The sequence below is a fragment of the Molossus molossus genome, unplaced genomic scaffold (genome assembly GCF_014108415.1).
Source record: "Molossus molossus isolate mMolMol1 unplaced genomic scaffold, mMolMol1.p scaffold_m16_p_12, whole genome shotgun sequence".
NCBI classification, from domain to species: Eukaryota; Metazoa; Chordata; class Mammalia; order Chiroptera; family Molossidae; genus Molossus; species Molossus molossus.
In genome coordinates this window covers 93,766,211-93,790,231 of record NW_023425347.1, presented here as the reverse complement: position 1 = coordinate 93,790,231, position 24,021 = coordinate 93,766,211, and the positions used below count along the sequence as shown (strand labels likewise).

Here is a 24,021-nt window from a genome sequence, read left to right as displayed (position 1 = left end):
AGAGACTTGCCCAGGGAAACGGGTTCCACAACAGGAAGAGCTTGAGTTAGAGACGGTGGTTCTGGGGTGATTTGGACAAATCGGGTTAGTTTAGCAGAAGCGCCTCCCCTGACTACGACAACCCAGGACCGCAGAGATGAGCATGTGTCAGGCTGCGCCTGGAGGCAGGCGGCCGCCTCACGCGAGGCCTCGGGCTGGCCGGGACCGACTGGGGTGCCCCGCAAAGGCAGAGGCCAAGTGAGGAGGAACGGAGGATGCGCAGAAATGGGGGAAAGCGACAACCGGATCATTTTTGGCATTTTAACATCAAGACAATGACAAGTGGTAACAACAGCAAAGCAAAAAATTAAAAAAGACCCAATATTTAACTTTCCCATCCACCCAAGCCTCACACTGGTTCTATCCCCATCTCCCCCAGAAGCACCACTGAACTAAAAAACCTATTTTAAAGCACCCAAACCAGTCCAGACCCTCTCGAAACCAAGAGCCCAGCCAGAGCTGTCACCTCTCTTGGGTCCAGGTGAGAGAAAGGCACCTTGTAACTCAGGAGCGCAGCGCTGGGGACGAGCTCGGGCAGAGGGCACTTGGCGGGCAGCCGGGTGGCAGTCACAGTCTCTGCGCGGACATGCGGGGAAGGGACTTCTTCATAACCCCATCTATTTGGTACCACAGCCAAGCAAATGTGACTAGAGAGCGGGGTGAGCAGAACTGGAACCCGAGTCTCCAGCCGAATTGGGGGGGGGGGGCAAGCACAAAGGCGCGACGGACGGCACACAGGGCTGGTCTCTCTCCGCGAGGACTCCGGAATGCACTTGAACTGCTGGCTGATCGATCTCTCGCGGCGAGTGCTGGCCAGGCGGCCTGGCTCCTCCGAGGAACCTGGAAGCTGGTCTGGAACCAGACACGATGCCCACCCCGAGCCCCGCTCCACGGTCACCTGATTTCCCCTTGGACTTCACTTACAGGTCAAGTAGGTACAAATGGCTAAACACACACCCAGAGCCCCCACCTGGGGGGAGATGGCAGATTCTATTAACGTTGCAGCCAAAAGGCGGTGGGGCTTACAAGCAGCCAAGGGGGGAACAGAACCAAGGCCGACCCAGCTGGTCTACAAGAAAAAGCGGAAGGAAGTGACCCAGATGCTTCCAAAGCCGTGGGCATGAGTCTGGACAGAGATGGGCCACCAGGGACCCTCTTTGCCAAAATGCTGCCAGTTCCCCTAAGGGACATTTTGTTCTGAGTAAATGGCGACTCCAGTCCCAGGCAGCACCCACTCAGATCACAATGCTAATTACAACTGCAAAGGAGTTTTCAGAAGTATATTTGGGGGGTGGGGGGAGAAAAACTTAAAAAAAAAAAAAACTGAATTGCTCAAAGTTTCTGCCTCTTGTAGGAATGGTGTAAGTCAACTATGAGCAAATACTTTAATTAAACATTAAGAGAGAAAAAAACACTTTGGAAAGCATACAGAAAAGGTAGTTGACGTTGAATCACTTATAAAACGGAACCTCAGGGAGTCTAACAAAAATGCACCTTCGGTCAACTTCTGCTTGTTCAATTCCTCGTCTGACTTCCGGTCCCAGTGCTCGTGGAAATGACAGCTGCCGCGAGGGGAGGAGCGAGACTCGGGACGGTCAGAGGGTGCGGGGGTTATACTCGGGCAGTTTCTTGATCTTCTCCTTCTCGGTCTCGCTTTCGTCTCTCGCTATCACCAAGGAGTGCGAGTAGCCCATGGCAACCTGGGGGACAAATTGGCGCTGGGTGTGCAAGGGCGCACTGGCACACAGGCAGGCGTGAGTCTGGGGCAGACAGACACACGGCAGACAACGGGACAGCCAGCTGGGTGAGCAAACTGGGTCAATACGAAGAAAAATGGGAGGACGCCTGGCAAGTGCATAAAATCCCTTTACTAAAGGCCACTGGTCCAATGTGACCCGCCACCAGCACCCTGCCAATGGACGCGCGCCAGGCGGCGGGAGGAACTGGAGGGAGGCCCACCAAGCAGGGACTGGCGGACACGCGGGCCCCCGCTCCCTGCTCTGGCCGCCTCTCTGGACCACAGCCCTGTCGTGTGTGAGGGTGCACACGCCATCTGCGTCTCTGCAAACAGGGCTGGCAGCCTGGCACACCTGACAGCAGAGAAGGGCCTCACCCCACCATCGGCCCCCAGCCGGCGGGTGTGCAGTCTCGGGCGCAGCTACAAGGCCAGCCTGAGAACGGATTCGCCTTGGAGCAAATCCACTTGGTGGCTGGACCGGGGCCAGTGTCGCTCAGGGCAAGAAGGCCCCGGAGCCTGGCCAGGGCCTGTGCTGACAGCTGTCGCCCCTCAGAACGCCTGGACACAGACCAGAGATGCGGACAGGAAGATGGGAACCGGCACGTTCCTGGGCTACCAGCGCCCTTAGCTTCTCACAGGGCTGAGTCCCCGCTCACCTGCTCTGTGAAAATGCCGTCCAGCGTCTTCACCTCCTGGGCTGCTGTGGAAGACTTGGGCTTGTGGTCCCCGTAGCCCTGGCAAAGGAACAGGAGATGCTCACAGGACTGGGCTCACTGGCGCAGCCCACTAACCCCGCTGCTCTGGGACATGAGAGCCAGGCCGAGCCGGGAGTCTTCACCCAACAACCGACTAGTTCTTGAGGCAGAAAGACAGTAAGAACTGGAACGTCTCTGGGGATTTATGTGGTAACAGGTAACTTTTGGGGAGTCTCACTGGTGAGACACCATCATGCGCCCAGGGATGGTGTCCCTCTACCTGCCCACCTTGAGGGCTGGAGACCAAATAGCCACCATCCATTGCTAGTAATGACACTGCCGCCCCACCAGGGACGAAGAGCTGGTCCAGGACTGTTGGGGGAGGCAGTGGGGTGGGGGTCACGTGCAGAGGTGGATGATGATGCGGGCAGACCTGGGCGCTCAGCTGACAGTGAGACACAGGGCAGGCGAGGAAGGACTGACCCCTCCCCAGCTCCGCCTGCCCCAGGCCCCGCCTTGTGCCTTCCCTACAGGGAGTGGCTGCTCATCTGCCATCTTCTCACCGGGAGAGGCGGCCCCCAAGTCCCTCTCCTTCCCCTCTAGTTTCAGATTCTGTCTCAGGCCCCTTATTGAAGAACAGTCCATCAAAACTGGGCCAGAGTTCCACATGCGAACCCCTCAGAAGCCAGACTAAAAGTGGGTGCACAGCATCCAGGAAAAGGCCTGTAGCCCAGTGGCCCTGGAGACAGCTGAAGAGAGCAAGTCCTTCTGTTGTCTCCATCACCCCATCAGCTCCCGCTGGCAACAGGAGGGAGACGGGAGGGAGAGAGACAGACGGTGTTCCCGGCAGGAACTACGAGAGCCGGGCTGAGGATCAAATCCCAGGCAGAACAGGCAGCCTTCAGGGCGGGCCACAGCGAGCTGTTCTCGAGGAGGACACAGGAAGGCAAGGCCCCCGAGCATCGGAGCCCGAGAGCAGGGGCATTTGGCTGGGAAGGCCAAGTCTGAGAGACTGAGCATGGTTCTGATCACTCAAGTAAATGAGCTAAAAAGCTGGGAACACAGACAGCCCAGCCCACATGGCTCAGTGCTTGAGCGTCGACCCATGTACTAAGAGGCTGCTGGTTTGATTCCCGGGCAGGGCGCATGCCCAGGTTGTGGGCCCGATCCCCAGTGGGGGGCAGGCAGGAAGCAGCCAGTCGATGTTCTCTCTCATCGATGTTTTTCTCTCTCCCTCTCCCTCTTCCTTCCTTTCTCTCTCAAAATTAATAAAGAAAAAAAATTAGGTGGGGGCGGGAGGGAAAGCAAGGAATACAGAATTAAACTTATTTAGGAAAAAGAAAGAAGAAATGTCCCCAGCTGACCTAAGGGGCTGGCCCGATGGCCCGTGGCTCTGTGACAGAGCAAGGCTGCTTATGGAGCTAAACAGGCTCCGAGGACCCAGGGGAAGAGCAGAGGAGTCAGTGCTGCTCACCACAGTGTAAAGGACACTGTCCCTCGGCCCGACCCTCCTGGAGAGGGACAAGAAGGGCACCCACCGCTCTTCCTGTCACCTTGTGCACCATGGATCAAAATGCAAGGGAAACAAGGTCCGATTCTTCCTGCTTCCACGCTCCAGCGGGACAGAGGGGACTTTCCCACGGCAGCCGGCCCTCTGCATACGTGGACCCCCGCCCTGGGGGGTCACCCTGACCTGTGCGGTCCACGACCTGTGCAGCCCAGCTGTGCTGTTCAAGGGTCAGCTGTATTTGACGGGCACAGACTGGTCTTTAAAGCTGATGTACGCAAAGACTGGAGGCTATCGCAGCCCTGACTGCAGGAGGAGAGACGTGTCCCACCTTCTACGTGCCCAGGAGCCCACCCGGGGCCAGCTCACCAGCTCCCCGAAGGTCGGCGACGGGCCCCAGCTGATCGTGCTCTCGTCCGCGGCCACGATGATGCTGCTCTTCCTGCAAACAGCACAGGCGGTCACCAAGGCCGCAGCCCGAGCCCCGCGCCAGACCCGGCCAGCAGAGCTACTGCAGGCTCCTGCTCAGGAACGAGGTCCGGCTTATGAGCTGTAAGATCGTGTACGTCCCTTTAAAGCTCCGTGCTGACTTCCCAGGGGCTAGCAGGGTTCTCGGGCCCTCACGGCCCCCGACTGCAGAGCCTCACACAGGACGCTGCCACCCCGGCTCTAGGGGGTGCGGGAGTCACTTCTGAGCGAACACTGGGAAAAGGACACCAAATCAGGATGAAGTGGGAAGCGCGTTCCAATGGGGTGGAACCACACTGTTATTGGGGGGGGCAGAGATTCTGACAGATCCAAGCCACGCCCCACGAGTGTTCACTCGACACCCTGTGCACCACTTGCCATAAACCCCTCACCAAGACCTGGACAGCTCGACAAGGCTCCTCAAAATAATGTGAAAATCAGACCTTAGTTTTTTCTTACCAGTGCGTTAGGGACACTAAAAACCCACCGTATTCCCAAATACACACACTTTTGAACCTGAACTATGAGCAGAGCACACCAAACCTCCGAAGAACAAGCAAAACCTTCACAACGACTTTCCTGAGGGCAGTGAAACGGGCCACCTACTCCGGACCTGCCACCCCCTGGACCACACAGGCCCCGGCCTCCTGGACTCGGGATTCAGGGCATCGGTGCCCCAATATCAGGACAGCCGCACAGTCCAGGGACGAGGCATTTCCTGGTGTGTCCAACAAGCCCGGGGCCAGTCCTGCTCACCAGGAGACACTGCTACATACCCACAAGCCAGGCTCCGGATTCTCCAGCCACAAAGGTCCTGCACGGCCTTCGGATACATTGTGGACTCACGGGACGTGTTGGTGGCCCCCCAGAAAAACAGACCACCTGGAGAAGACAAACACGGCCCCACTGTGAGCAGACATCTCAAGAGCTGAATTCTCACCTTCAGCGACTAATCAGTGAGAAAGGCGACAGGACAGGGCAGCATACAAGGTGCAGAGCACCTGTGACAAAGGTGCTGCATTGACAGAACCCTGGGAGGACACCAATGCCACCCGGGCTCCCGGGCTTGGAACAGGACAATGGCTTCGGCTCTTACTGCCGGGAGGGGAACCTCCGGGCACCTTCTCCTGTGGCCAATGGGGAAGTGACTCACCCACTTCACTGACGGCGAAGGAGCAGGTGTAGCCGGCGTAGATCTGGGACGCCCCGCGCCCAGGCAAGTCGAACAGCTTCACCAGGCGGGGCACCATCTCATCCTTCTGCTCGGCGTGGCCCAGCCGGCCGTAGCCACCGAAGCCCCAGGAGAAGACGCGCTTCTGGGAGTCTAGGACCAGCTGCAGGAGAGAACACCCGGTGGGGACGGGCCCGCCAGCGGGGGTCAGCGGGTCCTCGTCCCTGTTCTGGGGAAGCAGCCAACGGCAAAGGAGCCGGAACACTGGAGAGATGCTGTCCCGCCAGAGCCCACGTGTGGGGAGGAGCAGCGACTCAAGGACCATGTGGTTTGCCCTGCTGGGGATAGGTCTCCTCGATGACTCAGTCTTTCTGTCCCCTCATCAGAAGAGGGCTGTGTCCAGAGCAGGCCGACGCGCCCGTTTCCTGACCAGCGAGGCCCGAGACGCCTGCCCCTCGCCTGCAGACTCCCGCCCGGCACACAGGCCGCCTCCGCCTGCCCTGCAGGGGCTCGGCCATCTCAACCTAAAACCTATCTTCTTCATAGTACCTTCCATGTTTAATGTTTGAATCATGTGAACTACCCCCTAGCAGAACAATCTGATGGAAGAGGCCTAAGCAAGATCTGACTTGACTTCTGACTGGACTGTTTCAGACTTCATGCGACCGGATTCGCCTTGTCAAGCACCAGACGGAGAGGATGACTCCGGGGCAGGAGCTGCGCCCGGGCCACCCAGCCAGTCGGCTGCCACCAGCGTGGTCTCCGGACTCCCAGGCCCGCGGCTCTTTCAAGAGAAACCAGGTGGGACTCAAAGGGACTCTCAGCAGAAGGGCTGCAAGGAGGCCGCTGACATAAAGAGGTATTTAAATACGACGTATACTGTCATCTGCCTACAGTGACCTTAAGAAAACCACTTGGATACTTAAAAACTATTTATAAAAAACCACTCAACATCTCTAGTACAGGACCTGTCTATCCACCCATGCTGCTCTGCTAGACAAAAGCACAGCAGGAACACACTGTGACCCCGACCCAACACGCCTGAGCGCTCAGCCATGTCTCTGAGGCAGGAAAAAGCGGCCACGTCAGGGGCCGGGCAGGGAGAACACACCTCCTCGCGGAGGGAGACTCGGGCAGAAGCAGCAAGTCAAACACTCAGGACTCACCGTGTGGTTCGCGCCACAGGCCACATCTCGGACAACCACGTTGGGGACGGGCAGGATCTGCCCGTCTTTCGTCTTCTCGATGAAGATGGCCACTCGCCGGGGCACCAGCTCACAGTCGTACTCTATCCGCTGCGCCCGGGCGATGAATTTCCCATCCGAGTTGTGTCCTGCAGCGACCAGAGCCAGGGGTCAGCAGCAGCCCCAGCAGCAGGCCGAGCACCTGCCCCAACCTGGCCAGCTAGGGTCTCAAGAGGGCACCTTTGCCAACTAAGGCAGCATTCTCCAATCTGAGACATGGCCCCGTTAGTGGCCATGAAATCAACGTTGTGGGTGGAAACCAGTTATTCAGTAAATTTTTTTAATGAATTGAGAAAAACACCAAAGGATGCTGTCTACAGTAAGGACGTTATTTGTGTGTGTGTGTGTTCCTACACTCAGACTGGGTGGCAATGTAGAATGTACTTCATACCATGGCTGCAAAGTTGGAAGCTACTGGTCTAAAGGAATGGTCTGTGCCTGACTTGGGGCCTTCAAAGAGCCCCTGGACAAGGCCGAGAATGGACAGAAAAGTTCAACACGAGCCCAGACATGCGTTCTTATGCATTACTAGTAACCTAAATGTATTGTGGTTGGTAAAATAGTGCACTGGCATGTTCTCGTCTTTGCCTTGTCTGGCCTAATGCGATGGGGGAGGGAGCGCGGGCTCGGGCGGGGGCGCTGGCTGCCCTTCTCCCAGGTCACATTCACGTTCCAATCCCACAAGACCTCTCTGGATTTGCACAAGACTGAAAACAGGTTTGCAAGCTGGCAGGTAACGAATAATGAATTCCACAGATATAAACCACGCCGACGCCTCGATACCTTTAAATGAGTCTAAACTACCCAGATGAGATTCTGCATAGGTACTCAGATGGCGACTGGTGCTCAGTAACTAAGTGCTACCACTTTCATCACCAACATACTTCATTCTCCCCGAAGGAAAATCAAACTGCTCCCACAGCCGCGTGTGCGCAGATCTGGGGCAGCCACCAGCAGCAGGGGAGCCGCGCCGGGAAGTAGACGGGAATGCTGGTGTTTTGCTCGGGGCTGGGGACAGCATGAGGGCCTGTGGCTATGGAAACGGTCTCTCCGACAGTCTCTGGCAACTCCCTGGAAACCAGCACTGAATGTGCGTAAGGGGCTGTTCTTTCTTATTTGTTTCTGACTTGAGGTATATTTAGTTTCACAAAGTCACTGTTCCCTAAAGTCTAAGGCCAGCAAGATGCTCCTCCTTCTATTTATACAGCCTTCCATCTGTCTGCTTTTAATGACGCCGAGCCCCAGCAACCCAGATCCGGGGGCCAGGGAGCTGGAGTGGCACGCAGCAGGGAACCAGCAGAGGGCGCCCACGCCCCGCCGCCTCCTCGGAAGGGCCGAGGCGGTGGGAAGGGGCCAGGAGGGGGAGACACTGGTGTCAGATAGGAAAGAAAATGGAGACCTTGTGAGATCAGGATGGAGACCTTTTCCACTTATTGAGAAGTGCTGCGAACTGCTGAGTTTTTCTTTTCTATTCAACGAGATATAAGTACATGTTTTCGGATGAGTACATGCTGCTCAGGGATGAAAAGGGGAAGGGATGCCAGTCACTTTTACACGTGGCTTTCCCCCCAAACATGTGGCTCCCCGGGTGCCTACTGGAAATGCTGGCCCAGGAGAGGGTTTCCAGAACAACCGTAATCTGGCATTATTTCCATTTTCAATAAAAGCCAATCTTTCAATAGGAAACTGAATGGAGGTGGTTTGATCCCTTTCTCCACTTTGAAATTCTTGCATATATAAATGAACTCCCAAACCAGAAGAAAGGCTCTTGTCAGACTGGAGCCTGACTTTTTCTTTAAGGCAAGTCACTACCACCCCGCACGGCCCCGTGAGTTACGCCACGCTGTTCCCCCGAGCACGAGACCCACTTAATGGACCAGGGCTATTATTCGCGATCAATTACCCACATTTCTAACACGTGTGCAGCCTCACACTGACTTCGGTTCTAAATATACAGTTAGATTACAGAGCTTTGAAAAAATACACTTTCATACCCAGCTGACCATATTCAGGACACCCAAAGGAATAGAGGTTTCCTTTGCAATCCATTATCATACTGAATTCAGCCCCACAGGCCATCTTGGTGATTGGCTGGCCGTTGTACATTATCTGAAAAGAAAAGACAGCAGACTTTCAGGCTTTTTTTTTTAAGGTTGATTAATAAGAAGTCTCTGCCTCTCTGGTTGGTACTGAAACAATTACTAGGCTACGGAAGAAATTTAATGGACTCCACAATTCTGAAGGCAAAAGCTTAGAATATAAAGAAAGGCCCTCGTGACCCCTACCTTTCCACACTAGAGTAGGTTCAAGGATAGGTAAACCGTGTCCCAGGTCTTTGTCACTTGAACCCTCAAAACAGCCAACACTGAGCCTTGCACATCCTGGTGCCCAGTGACCACGAAATTCAACTGACCAGCGTGAGCATGAGGGCAAAAGAAAATGGAAACTCACCAACATGCACCCTCAAATCTCTTGTGAGTGTCCCTGCCAACCAGCAAATGAACTATGCACATTCCCCTTCCCTCTGTAGACACTCGACCAATGGTATTAACTGAAGGTGTGAGCAATAAACAAACTGGTTCAAAATTAGAAGTTAGAAGACAGCAAAGACCCCGAATTCGTGCGCACGGCTGAGCCTGGGAAAGCCCTCGACAAGGAGCGGGACTCAGCCGTGGAGCTGGGGGTGGGGGGGCCCCGTGCCCCGTCCGCCCTCCCTGCTTCTCTAGAATCTCATGTCCTGCCGCAGAGCACAGGGCTAAGGCGGGAACGCTCCAGAAATCCTTCCAAACACAGACCAGTCCTGGTTTTTGTTTCTTTTTAAGACCAAGAAATAAATCTGAGTCCATTATTAAACCCACTCATCGAACACTTGCTAGCATTCTGCTGCCTGGTATCAGTGCATTTCCTAGGTACAATCCCCACCCCTCTAACTCCTGTTTGTGTGCTGAGCACCTGGCCAGCGACTACTGGCAGATAAACTGATCGCGTCCACCTAACATTTCTTCTTTCTTTGGGACAGGACGGGCTTAAAACAAGGCCTCTAACAAATCACTTCACTCAGAAAGAAACTGTTTTCAAGGTCTTTTCCGACTGTGGACATTCATTACGACCTGTTTTGAAGACGACAGCATGTAGCCTCTGCACGAGGATCAAGAGCCATCCAGGCGCTCACCCGACACGAACAGAGGCCATCGGGGTGGGGAGAGCACGGTACCTGTGCGGGGCTCGGGACGGCGTCCGTCTGGTTGCCCAGGCCCAGCTGCCCCATCTTGTTCTCTCCAAACGCAAACACGGAGCCCGTTTCTGGAAAGAAAGGACATGCAGAAGGGAAAGTAATGCTGCGGGTTCTGATCGGGATTTGGACCAGAGGCTCCCAATAAGAACTGCTCCTTTGCCAGGACTGAAGCGAGATGGTCTTTATTCCAAAGGTGGGGGCCTGCTGGCTCCGGGCACAACCGCTTCCCGGCAGGAACACCCGGGGCTCTGCCTGGGCCTCCGCCTCCTTGAAGCCTCGACCTCCCCACCCTTTGGAAGCACCCGCGGACGACTCTACCCCACCACCTGAAGACCACCTGAGGCAGAAACCAGCCCTCCTTACCGGTCAAGGCCAGGGTGTGGTTCCGCCCACAGGCCGCTGACACAATCACTTCGTGGCTGAGACCCTCGATGAGTCTGGGGGCTTCAACTCTCTTGGTGTCGCCATGTCCCAGCTGCCCCTTCTCATTCCGCCCTGCAGATCGGGAGCGAGATGAAGTGGGAAGAAGAAAGGGTGGCCAGAACAGCTTCCCAGGGCAAGTGGGGACCCTCAAACCGGGGCAAATCTGGTCCCCCAGAAGGTGCCCCCCGCAGTGCGACAGCCGAGGAGAAAGGAAGCACCGGTTTCTCAGTGGATGGCCGGCCTGCCCAGGGTCCCCAGGGACGTCTCCACCACAGCCACCAGCGGCCTCTGTCAGTTTCTCTGACCCTCTTTGCTGGGGCGGCAGGAAGGACCCATCGCGAGCACTTCCGTTTGGCCTGATGTCACGCAAGCAAAAGGGCTCATGGAAACTCAGTTCTCACTTCTCACGGTGCCTGCCAGACAATTCCCTCATTCCCTGCACTGCAAACAACCATTTCGACACCTGCCTTGCAAGAGTTTAATTACTTTAGTGCTCTGGGCATCTTCTGTGGCCCATTTGGTTTCTGCCTGTCATTTCTCTTCCTTTTATCTGCCCTATAAACGAAGCTCACCGAAGAGTGCCAACCCCACCTCCTAGGGACGGCCCTACAGGACCCCCACCCACGTGAATCACCCCTAGCAATGGACACAGGCCAGACCCACTCTGAACACAAGCCCTCTGGAGCTGCGCTGGCTAGGGGCCAGGTGGCAGGGAGGCCCAAGGAGGTGACCTGGGCCGCCGAGTCGTCCGCAATGCACAGGCCCTCTGGCAAAGCCCTTCAGCTGCAAAGCAGACATGGCGAGTTGTGTGGGCCAGGAGCCCGGACGCCCCTAACCCTTCCCGTTTTCAATGCAGGCTACAACAGCTCCCAACCAAAACAACTCGACGGGAAAACCTAGCTTGCTACTCAACAATTTGAGAGAAGTGGGATGGTTCTACACGGCCCAAAAGTCCGGGCAGTTTGGGGAAGGTGGTTCAGAGCCTCAGAGTCTTCCTCAACAATGAACTTGACCCTTAGGTCATAGGAAACGACCAGAGCAGAGCCACAAATACGAGTACCCGTCGTCCTGGAGAGGGCTTTCGGAGCCAGTGAGCGGCCTCCGGTTACCCGAGGAAAAGCATGTCTGGACACGGGCTGATCTCAGCCCCCTGGCAGGAGGCAGACACCAGCCTCTAGGGGAGCCCCAGGGTGCGGCGAACAGGGCCTGCTGGCCGCAGTGCAGGCCTCGGGATGTGCGGTGCAGCACTCATGCTCGAGCCCTGAAGTGGCCTCGTGACATCCCCATGGCACGTCATCATCGCCTGCAGCACCGTCTGCTCATGGGGACAGCTCTGCCCCAGGGCAGGTTAGACAGCCAGTCCACGGAATCCTTCCCCGCCCACAGGGTCAGCAGAGGGGACATTTTTAGAAGCACCATGTAAGTGAGATTCAGTCGAGATCAGGAGTCAGACATTTAAAGGTGGGGACTGACAGATCCTGCGCTGGGGCTGGAACGGAGGCGGGAGGGTGAGGGGGCGGGACACACCTCTGCCAACCGGGAGGCAACCGAACCAAGGCAATGTCAGCATGTCGTCAAGAGACCATAAAGGATGAATTTGGGCCAGACACGCTTGTTAGCTTTTTTTTTCCCACTGAATGACAAAATTAGCAGAGTGCAGGGAGAACAGATGTTAATCTATTTGAACTTTGGTACAGCAGCTCATGAAATTGCAAAAAATGGTTCAAACAGACCAAAATAAAAACGCAGTCATATGGACGAAAAGCTAGCCAAAGGACCAGAAACAAAGGGCGGGGACAAATGCCAGCACACAGGGTGGAGGGAGAGTCCAGGAACCCCCAGGAGGGCGGGGGGATCAACGGAGCCTCAGTCAATACCTCCCGGACCTGGGAGGAGCCATGGCCCTGAGCACGCAGCCCTCTGCAGGCACGCGGGGCGGGGCTGCAGGCAGGGAGCCCTCCCAGGTACCCGGGCCAGGCTGTCCGCAGCAGGGAAAGCCAGTCAGGTTGGGAAAAGCAAACCGTCTGGGGAAGTAGAGTACGAAATGGACAGAGAGGCAATGAGCTGCAGCACCTGCAGACCTGTGTGACCCCCAGAAAGGGGAACAGGACGGCAGAGAAGACAAGACGCGGGCCTGACGTCATGATGTGGCCGTTATAAAAGCTGGTGGCATTTAAAGTGGCAAGAACAGGCGTCTTACGTCACTGTGCTGCAAAACAAGAGGGGGGACTGTCTATTGGGGAAACAGCAGGCCTGAAATAGCAATTCAGTTCTAGGCACCCTGGTATCAGAAGGACCCAGATTCAATCAGAATATTCATGGAAAGGTCGCTTAAAAAGGATTCCAAGAAGTAGGGGCTGCGCACAGATCTAAAATAAAGGCAGAAAAGTGGAGGGAGGTGATGTGTTTGCAGGGTACAGACGGACTAGTTGGGAATCAGGAAGAGGAAATGGGGGCTCTGCAAATATCCGAGCTGTGCTGTCAGAGGAGGCAAAGGAGGAAGTCAGCCCTGTGGGGGGCTGGCTGCATGAGTCACCCCAGCACGCAGCCCGGCTCCTACTTACCCCAGCTCCACAGCTTCCCTTCCGTGGTGATGAGGAGGCTGTGGGCAGCGCACGACCCTGAAACCACCGTCCGCACCCGGACCCCTGACAGGCACCCATATCTGTGGGGCCCCCACAAATTCTGGCCCAGATTGCGGTAGGCAGCTGCAAAGAGAAGAAGGCAAATCTGACGCCTGTAGTGACATGCAGGTGAAGAGCACCCCCAAAAACGTCACGAGTCACCCAGGGTCCACTCTCCGTGGCACAACTGCAGGGGCCCTCGGAGAGCCGCCTGGGAAGCTAGCACCTTCAACAAACTGCCCCTGGGCTGGGGCAGATCTGGTCAGTGGCCATGAGGACACCGCCATCCCACCTCCATCTGCGACCCTGCCCCATGGGGACCTCAGGCCCACGGAAACCACTACCTGCAAGTGGCCAAATGGCTGGGTGCTTGCCCTGCTGCAGCCCGGGCGGGGGGGGGGGGGGCAGGAAGCCTGGCAGTGAACCTGGCGTCGTCTCCCTCACCTTCCTGGCCGCTGTCTGCAGCCAGGAGGCTCCTTTGGATGGACTCTGAGCATCACTATCCTCTGAGGAACCACCTGCCTCCTATCAGGCCCTGTGCAAAGAGCCCCAGCGACACATCTGCCCGCCACCTCCCGCCACTGGTTTGCTCCTTTCTCAGGGGTCCCCCTGTGCTGGCCAGGCCACGACTCCTGGGGCTTCTGCCCATGCCTTCACTTCCCCGGAGAGCCCTCCCCACCCTCTGCGAAGCCTCCCGTCACACCTCCTTTCAACCGGTCACTGCTGGACACCAGTGCCGGTGAATCCTGTCACAGCTCTTGCCCTGCTGAGCTCAGCTGCCCTCCCACTCCGCACTGGCCACCAGGCCCTCCCCGAGCCCGGCACAAGCACGCACTCAGGAATGTCAACGGGCGCGTGGGAGGGAAGAAGAAATAGCTACCTCCTTCAAAGTCCCACTTCGCCCTATTAGTGGATGGGGCATGGCCAATTTTTGGCTGAATATTTTCTATTTGGGACTCTCGAGGACAGAAATGTGACCGCGTCTCTAGGCCTCTGGTGACTATTACGAAATGCTAGCCACTGCCAAACAGACTGTGTCAGCTGATGTGGGCATGGGGACTGATCGAAGGGCTGGCCTCTCCATCAATTCCTGGCTCCCTGGAAGTCTCTGCACAATTATTCAGTGTCAAGCCCCACCCTGCCTGCGCCCCACCAGCAGAGGGCGCCACCCGAGACTTCTCATTTACAGACAAGGGGCGGGGCAGGCAGGAGGGCAGGCTGGGCGCAGGACCTACCAAAGGTGGAAAGAAAAGCCACTTCCTGGGGAAAGGGCAAATCAAAAAAATGACGGCCTTCATGGGTTACAGTAAAACTCGAAGAGAAACCCAAGGTCGGTTTATTACGAGGGCAGAACCAATGGAAGCGTGGTACCAAAACCAATGTCAATGTGATGTGCTTCACCTTGGTGGGCTGAAAGATATTAGAACATACTCTAACATGCCCTGGCCGGTTTGGCTCAGCGGCTGCAGCATCGATCGGCCTGTGGATCAGAGAGTCCCGGGTTCAGTTCCCGCTAGGGGCATGTACCAAAAAAAACCCCCAAACTCTGTAATATCTTTAAATAGTATAAACTCCCTTTAGAGAGAAAAAAAAAACAAAAGCAAAGCTGGGAATGAGAAAACAAAAAGGTCTCTTAAACGGGCCCAAAGAGGGCAAAATGCCTTCGAGAGCTTGGGGATAGTTTGTAACCCACAAGGCGGCCTCCCCACCTCGAGCCTCCTACCCAGCAGGCGACAACCCGGCTGGGCCACGGCTCCCACTGGAGGCCTCCCCCTGGGCCGAGTGCTGTGCTGAGTGGGCCACTCAGCGGGAGCAGCTTGGAGAAAAGATGCCACGCATGCTCGGGGCTGGCAGGATGAGGTCATCACACCCCGGGAGGGGTTTCCTGGTGACGCCAACAGCTGGGGCATGTGGGCCCAAGTCTGGGCACTGCCCGCAGCAGGACCCACTTTTAAATCAGCTGGACCCCGAGCAAGCGCGGAGACTCCAGTTTTCACGGAATAGGATGATCCCCACAGCCCGAGGCACCAGGGAGTGTCCGGGTGCAAATATTTGCTCACTGGGCCCTGCTGGAAAGCAGGTTGGGACTCTCTCCAAATGAAATCAAGAAGCCATAAAACGTGGCGCTGCGCCAGCTTCGCTTCTCTGGGACGGGCCTGCATTCTCCTGAGGAAAGACGATTTTCTGGGAGCCTCTGGGGACTTCTTTGCCCCCCACTCCAGGCTGCACCTCACTGTCAAACCAGCCCCTGCGACAATCTGGGAGCTTACAAAATGTGGACTCTTCCAAAATGTCTAACAGTTTACATGTGACAAATGTCTAGGGCATTTTGACATCCCACAGTACCAGCTTTTTGTAAAATAAAAATAAGTGACATGAGAAGGGAACTGGGGAAAAAGGTGTCCATGTTTATTTGAGGCTACTATTCATCTTTTTCTGTTTAATCTTCAGGGAATTGTTGTTGTTGTTTTTTAAGCAGGATTGTGAGGTGAGAGGCTCATACAAGACAAGGGTTGAAATCCAGCTCCATCCCTAGAGTGGCTGTGTGGCCTCAGGACAGTTACTTGGCGTCTCTGAACATTCTTGTAAATAAAGAGAATACCTCCCTGGTGGATGGTAACCAAATTAAACCGAACACCCATCACACAGGAAACATGCAAGAAATAGCAGCTCCATGTATTTTAGAACTGTTTCTCCTACCTTGTTGCTTAGGCACTTCTTTTCGACCAATCAAGTCCCAGTTGGTTGCCCCAAAAATCAAAAGCTGCCCTTTGCACTTAGACCCTTCAAGTTTCTGCAGACACAGAGAGAGGGAAAAGAATTAACTGGCAAGCTGCTTCTAGCTTTCTAAGTCCGTCCAACAGCAGCAGGAAACAAAAATAATACGCTCTCGACACTCTGGCCCAGCGGAGGGAGGCCCGAGGTGCGCACCACCTCGTCGGCTAATCCCAACCCTGCCCGGTGATGCCCGGGCTCATTTTTATCCTTTGATCTCTTTAAACTATCTTTTGCGAAACACTGAAAAAGCCCAATGACATCCGTCTCCTCCATTCTGCAAGAGGTCCATGCCACCCAGCTGTCCTTGGGGCCAAGTCTGCATTTTCTCACAAGTGTGAGGTTCCCTACACGGACTTCAGCCCTAGGAGCCATCTCTGTGGTCTTCGAGCCAGTAACTCCCCATCATTCCTCCGTGCTGCCCACTGTCCCAGAAGCCCCTCCGTGGGGGAGACACCACAGCACTGTGCTCAGGGGACCCGACCCGGTGGCCCCGACACGCTCATCCTCACAGCTGGCCCATCACCAGGGGCCAGTGCGAGTGAACGAGGGACCACCCAGGGCCAGGCCGCACGAGGGAAGGCTGTGATTCAATCCTCCTCCTCACAACACGCTCCCAGGCTGTCTGAGAGGATGTGCCACCTTTTAAGCCACTGTCCAATTCTGGGTGGCACTCGTCATATTTTCAGCACTTTGCTTTACTTCTGAAATGCCCCAACACACTTTTAAAAATAGACTGTTGTCAAAGGTTCGCTCTCCACCCAGTCCCACCAGGCAAGGGAAGCAGCGACCTCCGTCCCTCTGCTCCTGTGCACCCTCCCCCAGCAGACAGAAGGAAGGGAGCTTCCCTTGCGCCAGACTGTTCTTGGAAGGCCTCGAGAGAAACAGGCCGAGGGCTCTGCAGCCAGTCAGTGTGACCTCTACGTGGTGACTGCCCTGGTGGGATGTGGCAACACAGCACGTCATTTGTAAGATGAACACGTCCTCAGCGGCAACGATTCCATCCCTTAGGGACCTCTGTGTGACCCAAACCTGCCATCGCAGGCACCCCACAGTACAGGTGCCGTCAAACTCGCCCGCTTGGCCTGGTTTCTGTGGCTGGAAGCCGGCCCGCCTACGGGACACCTCTGGCAGTCAGCATGCAAAGGGGGACGGACAGCCAGGGATGAAGAATGACTTGGCTGCACTTAAATAATTTAGAGAACGGCCTGAATCGGAGGGTAGTCCATCCCTGCAGAACCCAGACTCAAATTACTTGACTGGGAGCCCAGTTTCCTCTGGTTATCTATCTCTCCCCTTCTTTGTTCACTGGCGGGCCCGGCTGGAACATTCTACAGGTCTACTGCAGGTGAATGAATGGCAGCCAGTGGGTTCTGTCAGGTTCCCCACGGAAGGAGCAGCCCTGGGTCTCCGCACGTCAGACTCCTCTCCACTACTCGTCAGGTCGGGGTGGAGGGCGGCAGACACAGGAAGGAACTAAGGCACCGTGGGAAGAGCTGCCAGGGCGGAGGACAGGGGAAAGGGGCTCTGGAACGAGGGCACCTCGGCCCAGCGGTCTCCACCCCCAGACGGGCGGAGGGGTCCCGGGTGCCACGTGCAGCACGCACCGTTGACCATCCGACACCAAGGTGCAGTCCCTGCAGCAAGTGCCCAGCGCGGCGGCCACCGCAGGACCAGCAGCTTCACCACTGCCCGAACTTGCTGCCAGCGCCCTGGGCAGGGGCGGACTCTCCGTGACCTGGAGATGCCAGCACCTGCATCAGCGGTCAAGAGGTTGCGGACACTGGTCCCGTCAAGCCAGTTAAGCATTTACACAAAAATCCAACCTTTCTGACACAGGGCATTTCTAAAAAACCTTGGCGAATCGAGCCTACGCGGTGACGGTGGTCTGAGTCCTAGGACGGGCGTTAAGTGCTGGCTTTTTCGGGTTTTGATGTCATGGGCCTTAGTTCCTCACGTGTCAGGTGGAAGGAGAGGACTCTTTCAGTGCTGTTACCTATACAACTGTTTGCTGTTGACTACTTACCTTTATTTCTCTATAATTTAATGCTTCCCTCTATCTTCTATAAGATTAAAAAAAAAAAAACTTTAATCACAGCCCTTGTCCCTTTGTCAGAGAACTGCATGGGCCCCGGGAGGGAGAGACCCTCCAGGGATGGAGGTCAGGGCTATGAAACCCTCCAGAGTGGAATATCCAGCTTCACTGTTGGGCCAAGAGATTCTTTTTTGGATGAAGTCACTATCTGCAAAAGTGCACGTGTCTAAAGGTGAGAGGAGCTGGAAAAAGTCTCACCAACAGGACGAATGGATTTCACTTCACCCTGCTGCCTCCCGACAACGCAGGCCACGCAGGCTGGGCAGACAAATGGCCTGGCAGGAAAATGCACTACGCTACTTCAATCAACAAAATGGGTTTCTGGTCCAAAGCAAGTTCTGAATTATTGCCTAAGTGCAAGGAGCATGTTTACGAGACCGAGAGTCAACCTTTAACATGTGTCCATTTAGAAGACTGCTGCTCTTGGTGGAGGGAAGACTGTTCAGAGCAATGCCAGCAACAATTCCCTAATGGGCTTTCGACTCGGGCTTAAGCTCGCTCTCCAGTTGTATTTATTTGGTCTTTTCAGATGGGAGATTTGTCTCAGGGTCCACAAAACCTCAGCGACCCAACACTGGAAACACGACAAAGGCCTGGACAGCTTGTGATACTCATTTGTTTTCTAGGATTGAGCCCGGGCTGCTTGCTTTATACAGGGTTATGAGGTTCATTGGGAATTCAGGCTGCATCAGCCCCAGACCTTCATAACATGCTCATCTGACATAACTACATAGAAACCCAAGGACCTTGGAGAGACCATTTACCCAGACTGAAATAAGAACGTTTTATAAAAATGCACACCCTTTACTTAAGGCAGCTTTGCTCCTCAACCATGCAAGTATCTGGGGTTCCTCTTCCACAAGCCCAATGCCTGCAGCTTCTAGTTAACCGAAGGCAACTCAATTTCAGACAAATTCCTGGCAGCTGCTCTCACATAAACCTTCAGGCAGCCCTGAAGAGTGTCGAAGCTGGCAAAATTCTCAGTAAAAGCCTCTTTCTGAGACAAGCGAGGGACTGCTGTCAGCCTGTGGCAGCAGACAGGATCCCCAGGACAGCTTAACAGGCAGAGACCTTGCATTTCCACTGCAGTCCAGGGACCTGGGGCCAGGGATCCTAGGCAGAAGGCCCACGCAGGAGCAGGGCAGTGCTGACCCAGACCGGTGGGAGGGCAATGGGGCAGCACAGGCCTGCCCTTGACCCCGGACAAAACTCAACGGATGCTAACAAAAACTTACAACTTGGGGTATGCACTTTCCATGAGGCATAAAAAAAGCATTTGTTGAGTCTCCTGAGCCTAGGATGGTGTGCTGACCAGTGCAAAGGAAACGGCTTAACAGACCCTTTGCTTTTGAAGGGAGGAGGAGAAGGGATACATACATATGGATATGTACATATGTTATGTATCTCTCAGGAACGTAAAAGAGATGAGATGTAAATGTAAAACAACCTTACACTGCAATGGACAGCTGTGTCTCCCAGTCAGACTAATCACAGCGCCATTCCCATCAGACAGGCAGCTGTGCACAGGCTGGTGGGGAGCCTGGAGTCCATTCAGTCTCTCTCCGTGACTATCTATCTTCCTGGGTGAATCCCCGCATCGGGTACGAATCCTACTTCCCGACAGCAGAACTCACTGCTCTAATAGGTTGACTGTCAGCTCAGGGGAGAGAGAGAACACAGCACAAGAGCCCACCTGCCCTTTCTTTACAGTTCTCTCCTCCCAAGTGACCGAAGGGCAAATGCCTGCAGCCTCTCAGCGAGGACTAGACTGGTCAAAGGAAAACAGTTCCTGTGTTCAGTTTCTCAAGACCGTGGCCATTTCCCTGGCACTGGCCCCCACAGTACACAAGACATTTTAGTGACGTGGGCTCCCCTTCACTTCACACTCCACCATTCAAGGTGCCGACCCTTTGAGTCGGGAGGGCAGTCACCAAGCATTTTCACAGGAACAATGTGCAGGGGCGGAGAATGACGTCAGAAAACACCTGGGGCCATGTGGCAACCCAGCGGCATGTGATCTTGGGCCGGACCCTTAAATTCTGTGCCCCACTTTTCTCACCTATGAAACGGATATTTCTAACCATTTGAGCACTGCCAGTGGTCCTCCGGAGGAGAAAGCACGCTGATGCTGTTAACCCTTACACGCCCCTTGGGGAAAGCACGGGACCTCTCCAGATGTCAGATCCGCGATCCTAAGTGGAAGTTCTTATTCTCTTGGGATTAGCCGAGGCCCTGGGGAAAGCTCTGACCTCCTGAACATTCATCTCACACTAAACTTGTAGGTTTTGAGGATCGCAGAGCCCAGGCTAAAAGCTCTGGCTCTGCAGGGTTTTCCAGGTATGTAAGTTGAGATGGTCACGATCTTACGATTTTAAAGCCCAACTCTAATGAGCAAATTGAAGCCCACACGCGAGAGGCTTCTTGCAAGGATGGGGGGAGCACCCGCGCCTTCGGACCCCAAGCGACGAACAAAGCCCAAACACCTCTCAGCCGGGGGCTTCCCGACCTCCAGGGGGAGGACTCGCCCGAGCATGCGCCCTCGCATCCCGCCCCAGCGCCGGCCACCCCCGTCTCCCGAAGCGCGAGAGACAGTGCAGGGCTGTAAGGGGCATGCGCGGCGGCCACCAGGCCCCGCCCCCCCGGGGCGCCGGAGCCGAGGCGGCGGGAACCTCAAAGCCTCGGCGCAAACCGCCGCTCCCCGCAGCGCGCCGGAGACCCCTTGCCCCGCGGCGCCCGGGCGGACCGGCGACCGCAGGAGGCCGGGGACGGCCGAGGGCACAGGGAGTCACGCCCCGCGCGCGCATCCCCTGCTCCGGCCCAAGACAACTTGCAAAAGTCTCCCTTCCCGGGGCGGGAGGGGGGAGGGGAGGCGGAGGCAGTAAGCTCGAGCGGCGCCGGGGGCGGGGCCATGACCCCCTCGCGCGGGCGGGCGCGGGCTCCGGACGCCCCTCCCCCGCTGGGGGGCTCGGGGCGCGCGCCCCAAGGATCAACCGCCGCGCGGGCGGGCGGCGCGGGGTCGGATAGGCCGCCGACCGCGCCCGCCTCTGGCCCGCGCCCACCCGAACCTTTTGTTACGCCGCGGCGGCGGCGGCGATGATGATTCAGCCCGCGGCCTGTGCCGCCCCCGCCGGCCCGGGCCAGGACGCGCGCAGTGGCGCGCTGCGGGCCTCAACCCCCTGCCCTCCGGCCCCACACTCACGACGCGCTCCTTGGTGTGCTCGGGCTCGGTGATGACCACCGCCGCGCCGCCCGCTTTGGTCGCCGCCGGCCGCGCCGCGCGCTTGCCCCCACCAGGTGCCCCGTCGAGCTCCAGGCCGTCCTCGTCGCCGCTGCTGCCGCCGCCGCTGCTGCTGCTGCAGCGCTCGGGCCGCTCGCGCTTCCTGCCGGCCGGGCCGCCGCGCTTCCTGGGCCCGGCGCGAGCCGTGCCGTTGCCCGAGCTCGGCTCCTCCCAGGCCGCCGCCGCCTTCTTCCTGGGCATGGTCGCGCTGGAGGAGACACGGGGCAGCGGCGCACAATGGACGGGTTATAAACTGCGCGGGGGGAGGGGAGCGGAGCGGAGCCACCGGCCTCCACTTCCTCCCCTGCCCTCCCCAAAGTGGCGGCCGCGGGGTGGGCGGAGAGGGGGTGAGCCGGGAGGAAATCGCGCCCCTCCCGGGCCCGGCGCGCCTCCTCCGGGGAATCCCACACGGGTGCCAGGGTCCCCGACCGCAATCCAGTTAGAGAAAGAAAAAAAATGGAGACCCTGACCCATCCTCAAGTTAGGTTTACCTACATCGCATCACAATTGCAGCCTGGTCCCCCCCAAAAAGTAAAGGGAAAGAAAAAGAAGCCTCCTTCTCCCTACGTTCTAATTAAAGAAGGGTTTCAGGACACTTCAAACATCCTGTTTTGGCACCTCCGGTGGCGAAGGGGCTTCCCCCTCCCGGACAACCCCACCTGCTGCTTTTGTCTTCGCGACCCCCTCCCCAAGCCCGCTCAATGAAACGCAATTCTCTACGCCTTTCCCCCCGCCCGACTCCCCAATTCCGCCCCGGCCTGGGGGTTCCGACCTCAGGCTCTAATTTTCCGAATCCCACTGGGTGGGCTGTCCCCAACGAGGGAGGGGGTGAATAAAGCAGGCTCCCAACCCCAAACACCTGCTCGCACAGACACGAAAAATAAAAACTTTAATGGTGCCCAACTCTCCTGGTCCTTTCCCGAAGGTGCGGCCGGGCCGATCCCTCGGATCCCGGCTACAAAGTGCCCTGCTCCGCAGCTACTTTCCCTAGGCGTCCCTGCGCTTTGGCCCTGTCTGCCTTTTTTTTTTTTTTTTTAATTGATTTTGAACAATGGGATCTCTGTCTGTCTCGGATTAAACCACGTGGATCCGCCTTCCTTCCCCTTTTTATTCATTCAGTCCCCCAACCCCCCTTCTTCAAGATTTTTTTTTTTTACCTTTTCTCCTTTAAAAAAAAAAAAGAAAGAAAGAAAAAGGAAAAAAAACTTTCCCAGATCCCGCAAACTGATCATTGTTGATTTTGATTTCCAGCCCCTACCTGGTTGGAGTGATGAGAATCCGGAGAGAAAAAGGAAGAAGAGCAACTAAAAGACGAACCCGAGGGCTTTCCCCCCTATCTTCCTCGCCCCGGCCCAGACAAGGGCTCCAACCCACTCACCAGATATACTTAAAATGTAAATACAGGCTTCCAGAACAAATGCTACAACACAAAACAGAAACACTTGTGCTGCCGGGGTGGCAAGCGAGCGCGCGGCGGGGCGGGCGGCACGGGGTCCGGCGCGCGCGCGCGCGCCCCCTGCCGGCCGGCGGACCCCGCGGCGGCCCGGCCTGCACCCGCACCCGCGGGACAGCTCGGCCCACCCGAACCTGCGCCGGGCGCCACGCCGCCAGGCTTCACTGCCGGGTCCTGCACGTTTCACAGGCCGCGCAGCACGCCTTGGGCCTTCTACGCTGAGCGTCCTGAAAGTCAGAGATTTCTTTGGGTTTTTGGAGAATGTTAGACTGTTTTTCCCGGGCATGTCTAGACAGGTCACCTGAGGACACTCGCTGGAAAATACTTTGCTCACGCCTCCGCCAACAGGGACGTGCCCTAATTGAGTGATTGGAATGAAGCACGAATACAATTTGAATAATTTTCTCCCGTACAGAGAGAAGCTGTATGTTTTCATCTTGCCTATGGATGTGTCCCCAGTATATGGTAAGGTGATGTTAGATGGTAGTTACATAAAAGTTTGCTAAGTAATTAGTAATTGACTTGGAGGCCAAGGATGTACTGAAAGCTAGTCTTGATGGAAATTTTTATCTTTTGAGAAATGTTTAGTGAGCCCCTGGTACATGCAAGACACATGTTGCTAGGTGCAAGATTTCTGCCCTAGTGGAAAGCAAGGTCTAACGGGAACGGTAGGCACACTTAAACAAGTAAATACACGTGTGTGGGGTGCAGGACAGGCTACCCCAAAATGTGACACCGTGGCATATTGAATATTTTAAGCTAAATGAGTTTTGAGAACATGGCGGAAGCAGGAAGGTCACTCTGACTCCCTACTCCCACCCTCAGCCCTTCTCCAAAATAGGCCATAAAACCCCTCAGGGGAGAGGTGCCCTGCTCTGGAGACCAAGGGACACCAGGAAGAATCCTAATAAACATACCTTGATAGTTTCTCTCATCTAGACACTTTCTCCTCCTCCTTAACCTACCATAGTCCTCCATGGCTGTCCACTCTTCAGCAGAAAAACAAACAGGTCTGCTTCTTTAGGTCTTCATTTCTAATGAAGGTTCCTCTGTCGTCCAGCTGGTGTGGCTCAGTGGTTGAGCATTGACCCCGTGCACCAGGAGGTCGCCGGTTTGATTCCCAGTCAGGGCACATGCCCAGGTTGTGGGCCCAGTCCCCAGTGGGGGGCATGCAGGAGGTGGCCAGTCCATGTTCTCTCTCATTGATGTTTCTATTTCTTTCTCCCTCCCATTTCCTCTCTCTCTAAAATCAATAAAGGAAAATAAATAAATATAAA

At 56.0% G+C, this 24,021-nt stretch overlaps 1 protein-coding gene across 1 annotated transcript; it reads right to left on the bottom strand.

Annotated features, from left to right (window-relative positions):
* Window positions 1-1,539: 1,539 nt before the first annotated feature.
* On the bottom strand, window positions 1,540-22,739 carry RCC2 (regulator of chromosome condensation 2). Its single transcript, XM_036255969.1, has 13 exons — window positions 22,550-22,739; window positions 21,214-21,499; window positions 15,845-15,938; window positions 13,085-13,228; window positions 10,461-10,592; window positions 10,077-10,165; window positions 8,857-8,971; window positions 6,785-6,951; window positions 5,601-5,781; window positions 5,224-5,329; window positions 4,349-4,421; window positions 2,434-2,511; window positions 1,540-1,739 (listed from the first exon to the last, which is right to left on the bottom strand). Exons 2-13 carry the CDS (start codon window positions 21,490-21,492, stop codon window positions 1,635-1,637), a joined length of 1,563 nt encoding a protein of 520 aa, XP_036111862.1. The 5' UTR covers window positions 21,493-21,499; window positions 22,550-22,739; the 3' UTR covers window positions 1,540-1,634.
* Between the last annotated feature and the right edge of the window lie 1,282 nt (window positions 22,740-24,021).

Excerpts from the sequence above, each read along its gene's own strand:
- RCC2 (XM_036255969.1), bottom strand. The coding sequence starts at position 21,492 with ATGCCCAGGAAGAAGGCGGCGGCGGCCTGGGAGGAGCCGAGCTCGGGC. Across the intron at positions 10,166-10,460 it reads CCACACCCTGGCCTTGACCG|AAACGGGCTCCGTGTTTGCG; the intron begins GTAAGGAGGGCT and ends CTTTCTTTCCAG. Across the intron at positions 5,782-6,784 it reads CCTGTGGCGCGAACCACACG|CTGGTCCTAGACTCCCAGAA; the intron begins GTGAGTCCTGAG and ends TCTCTCCTGCAG.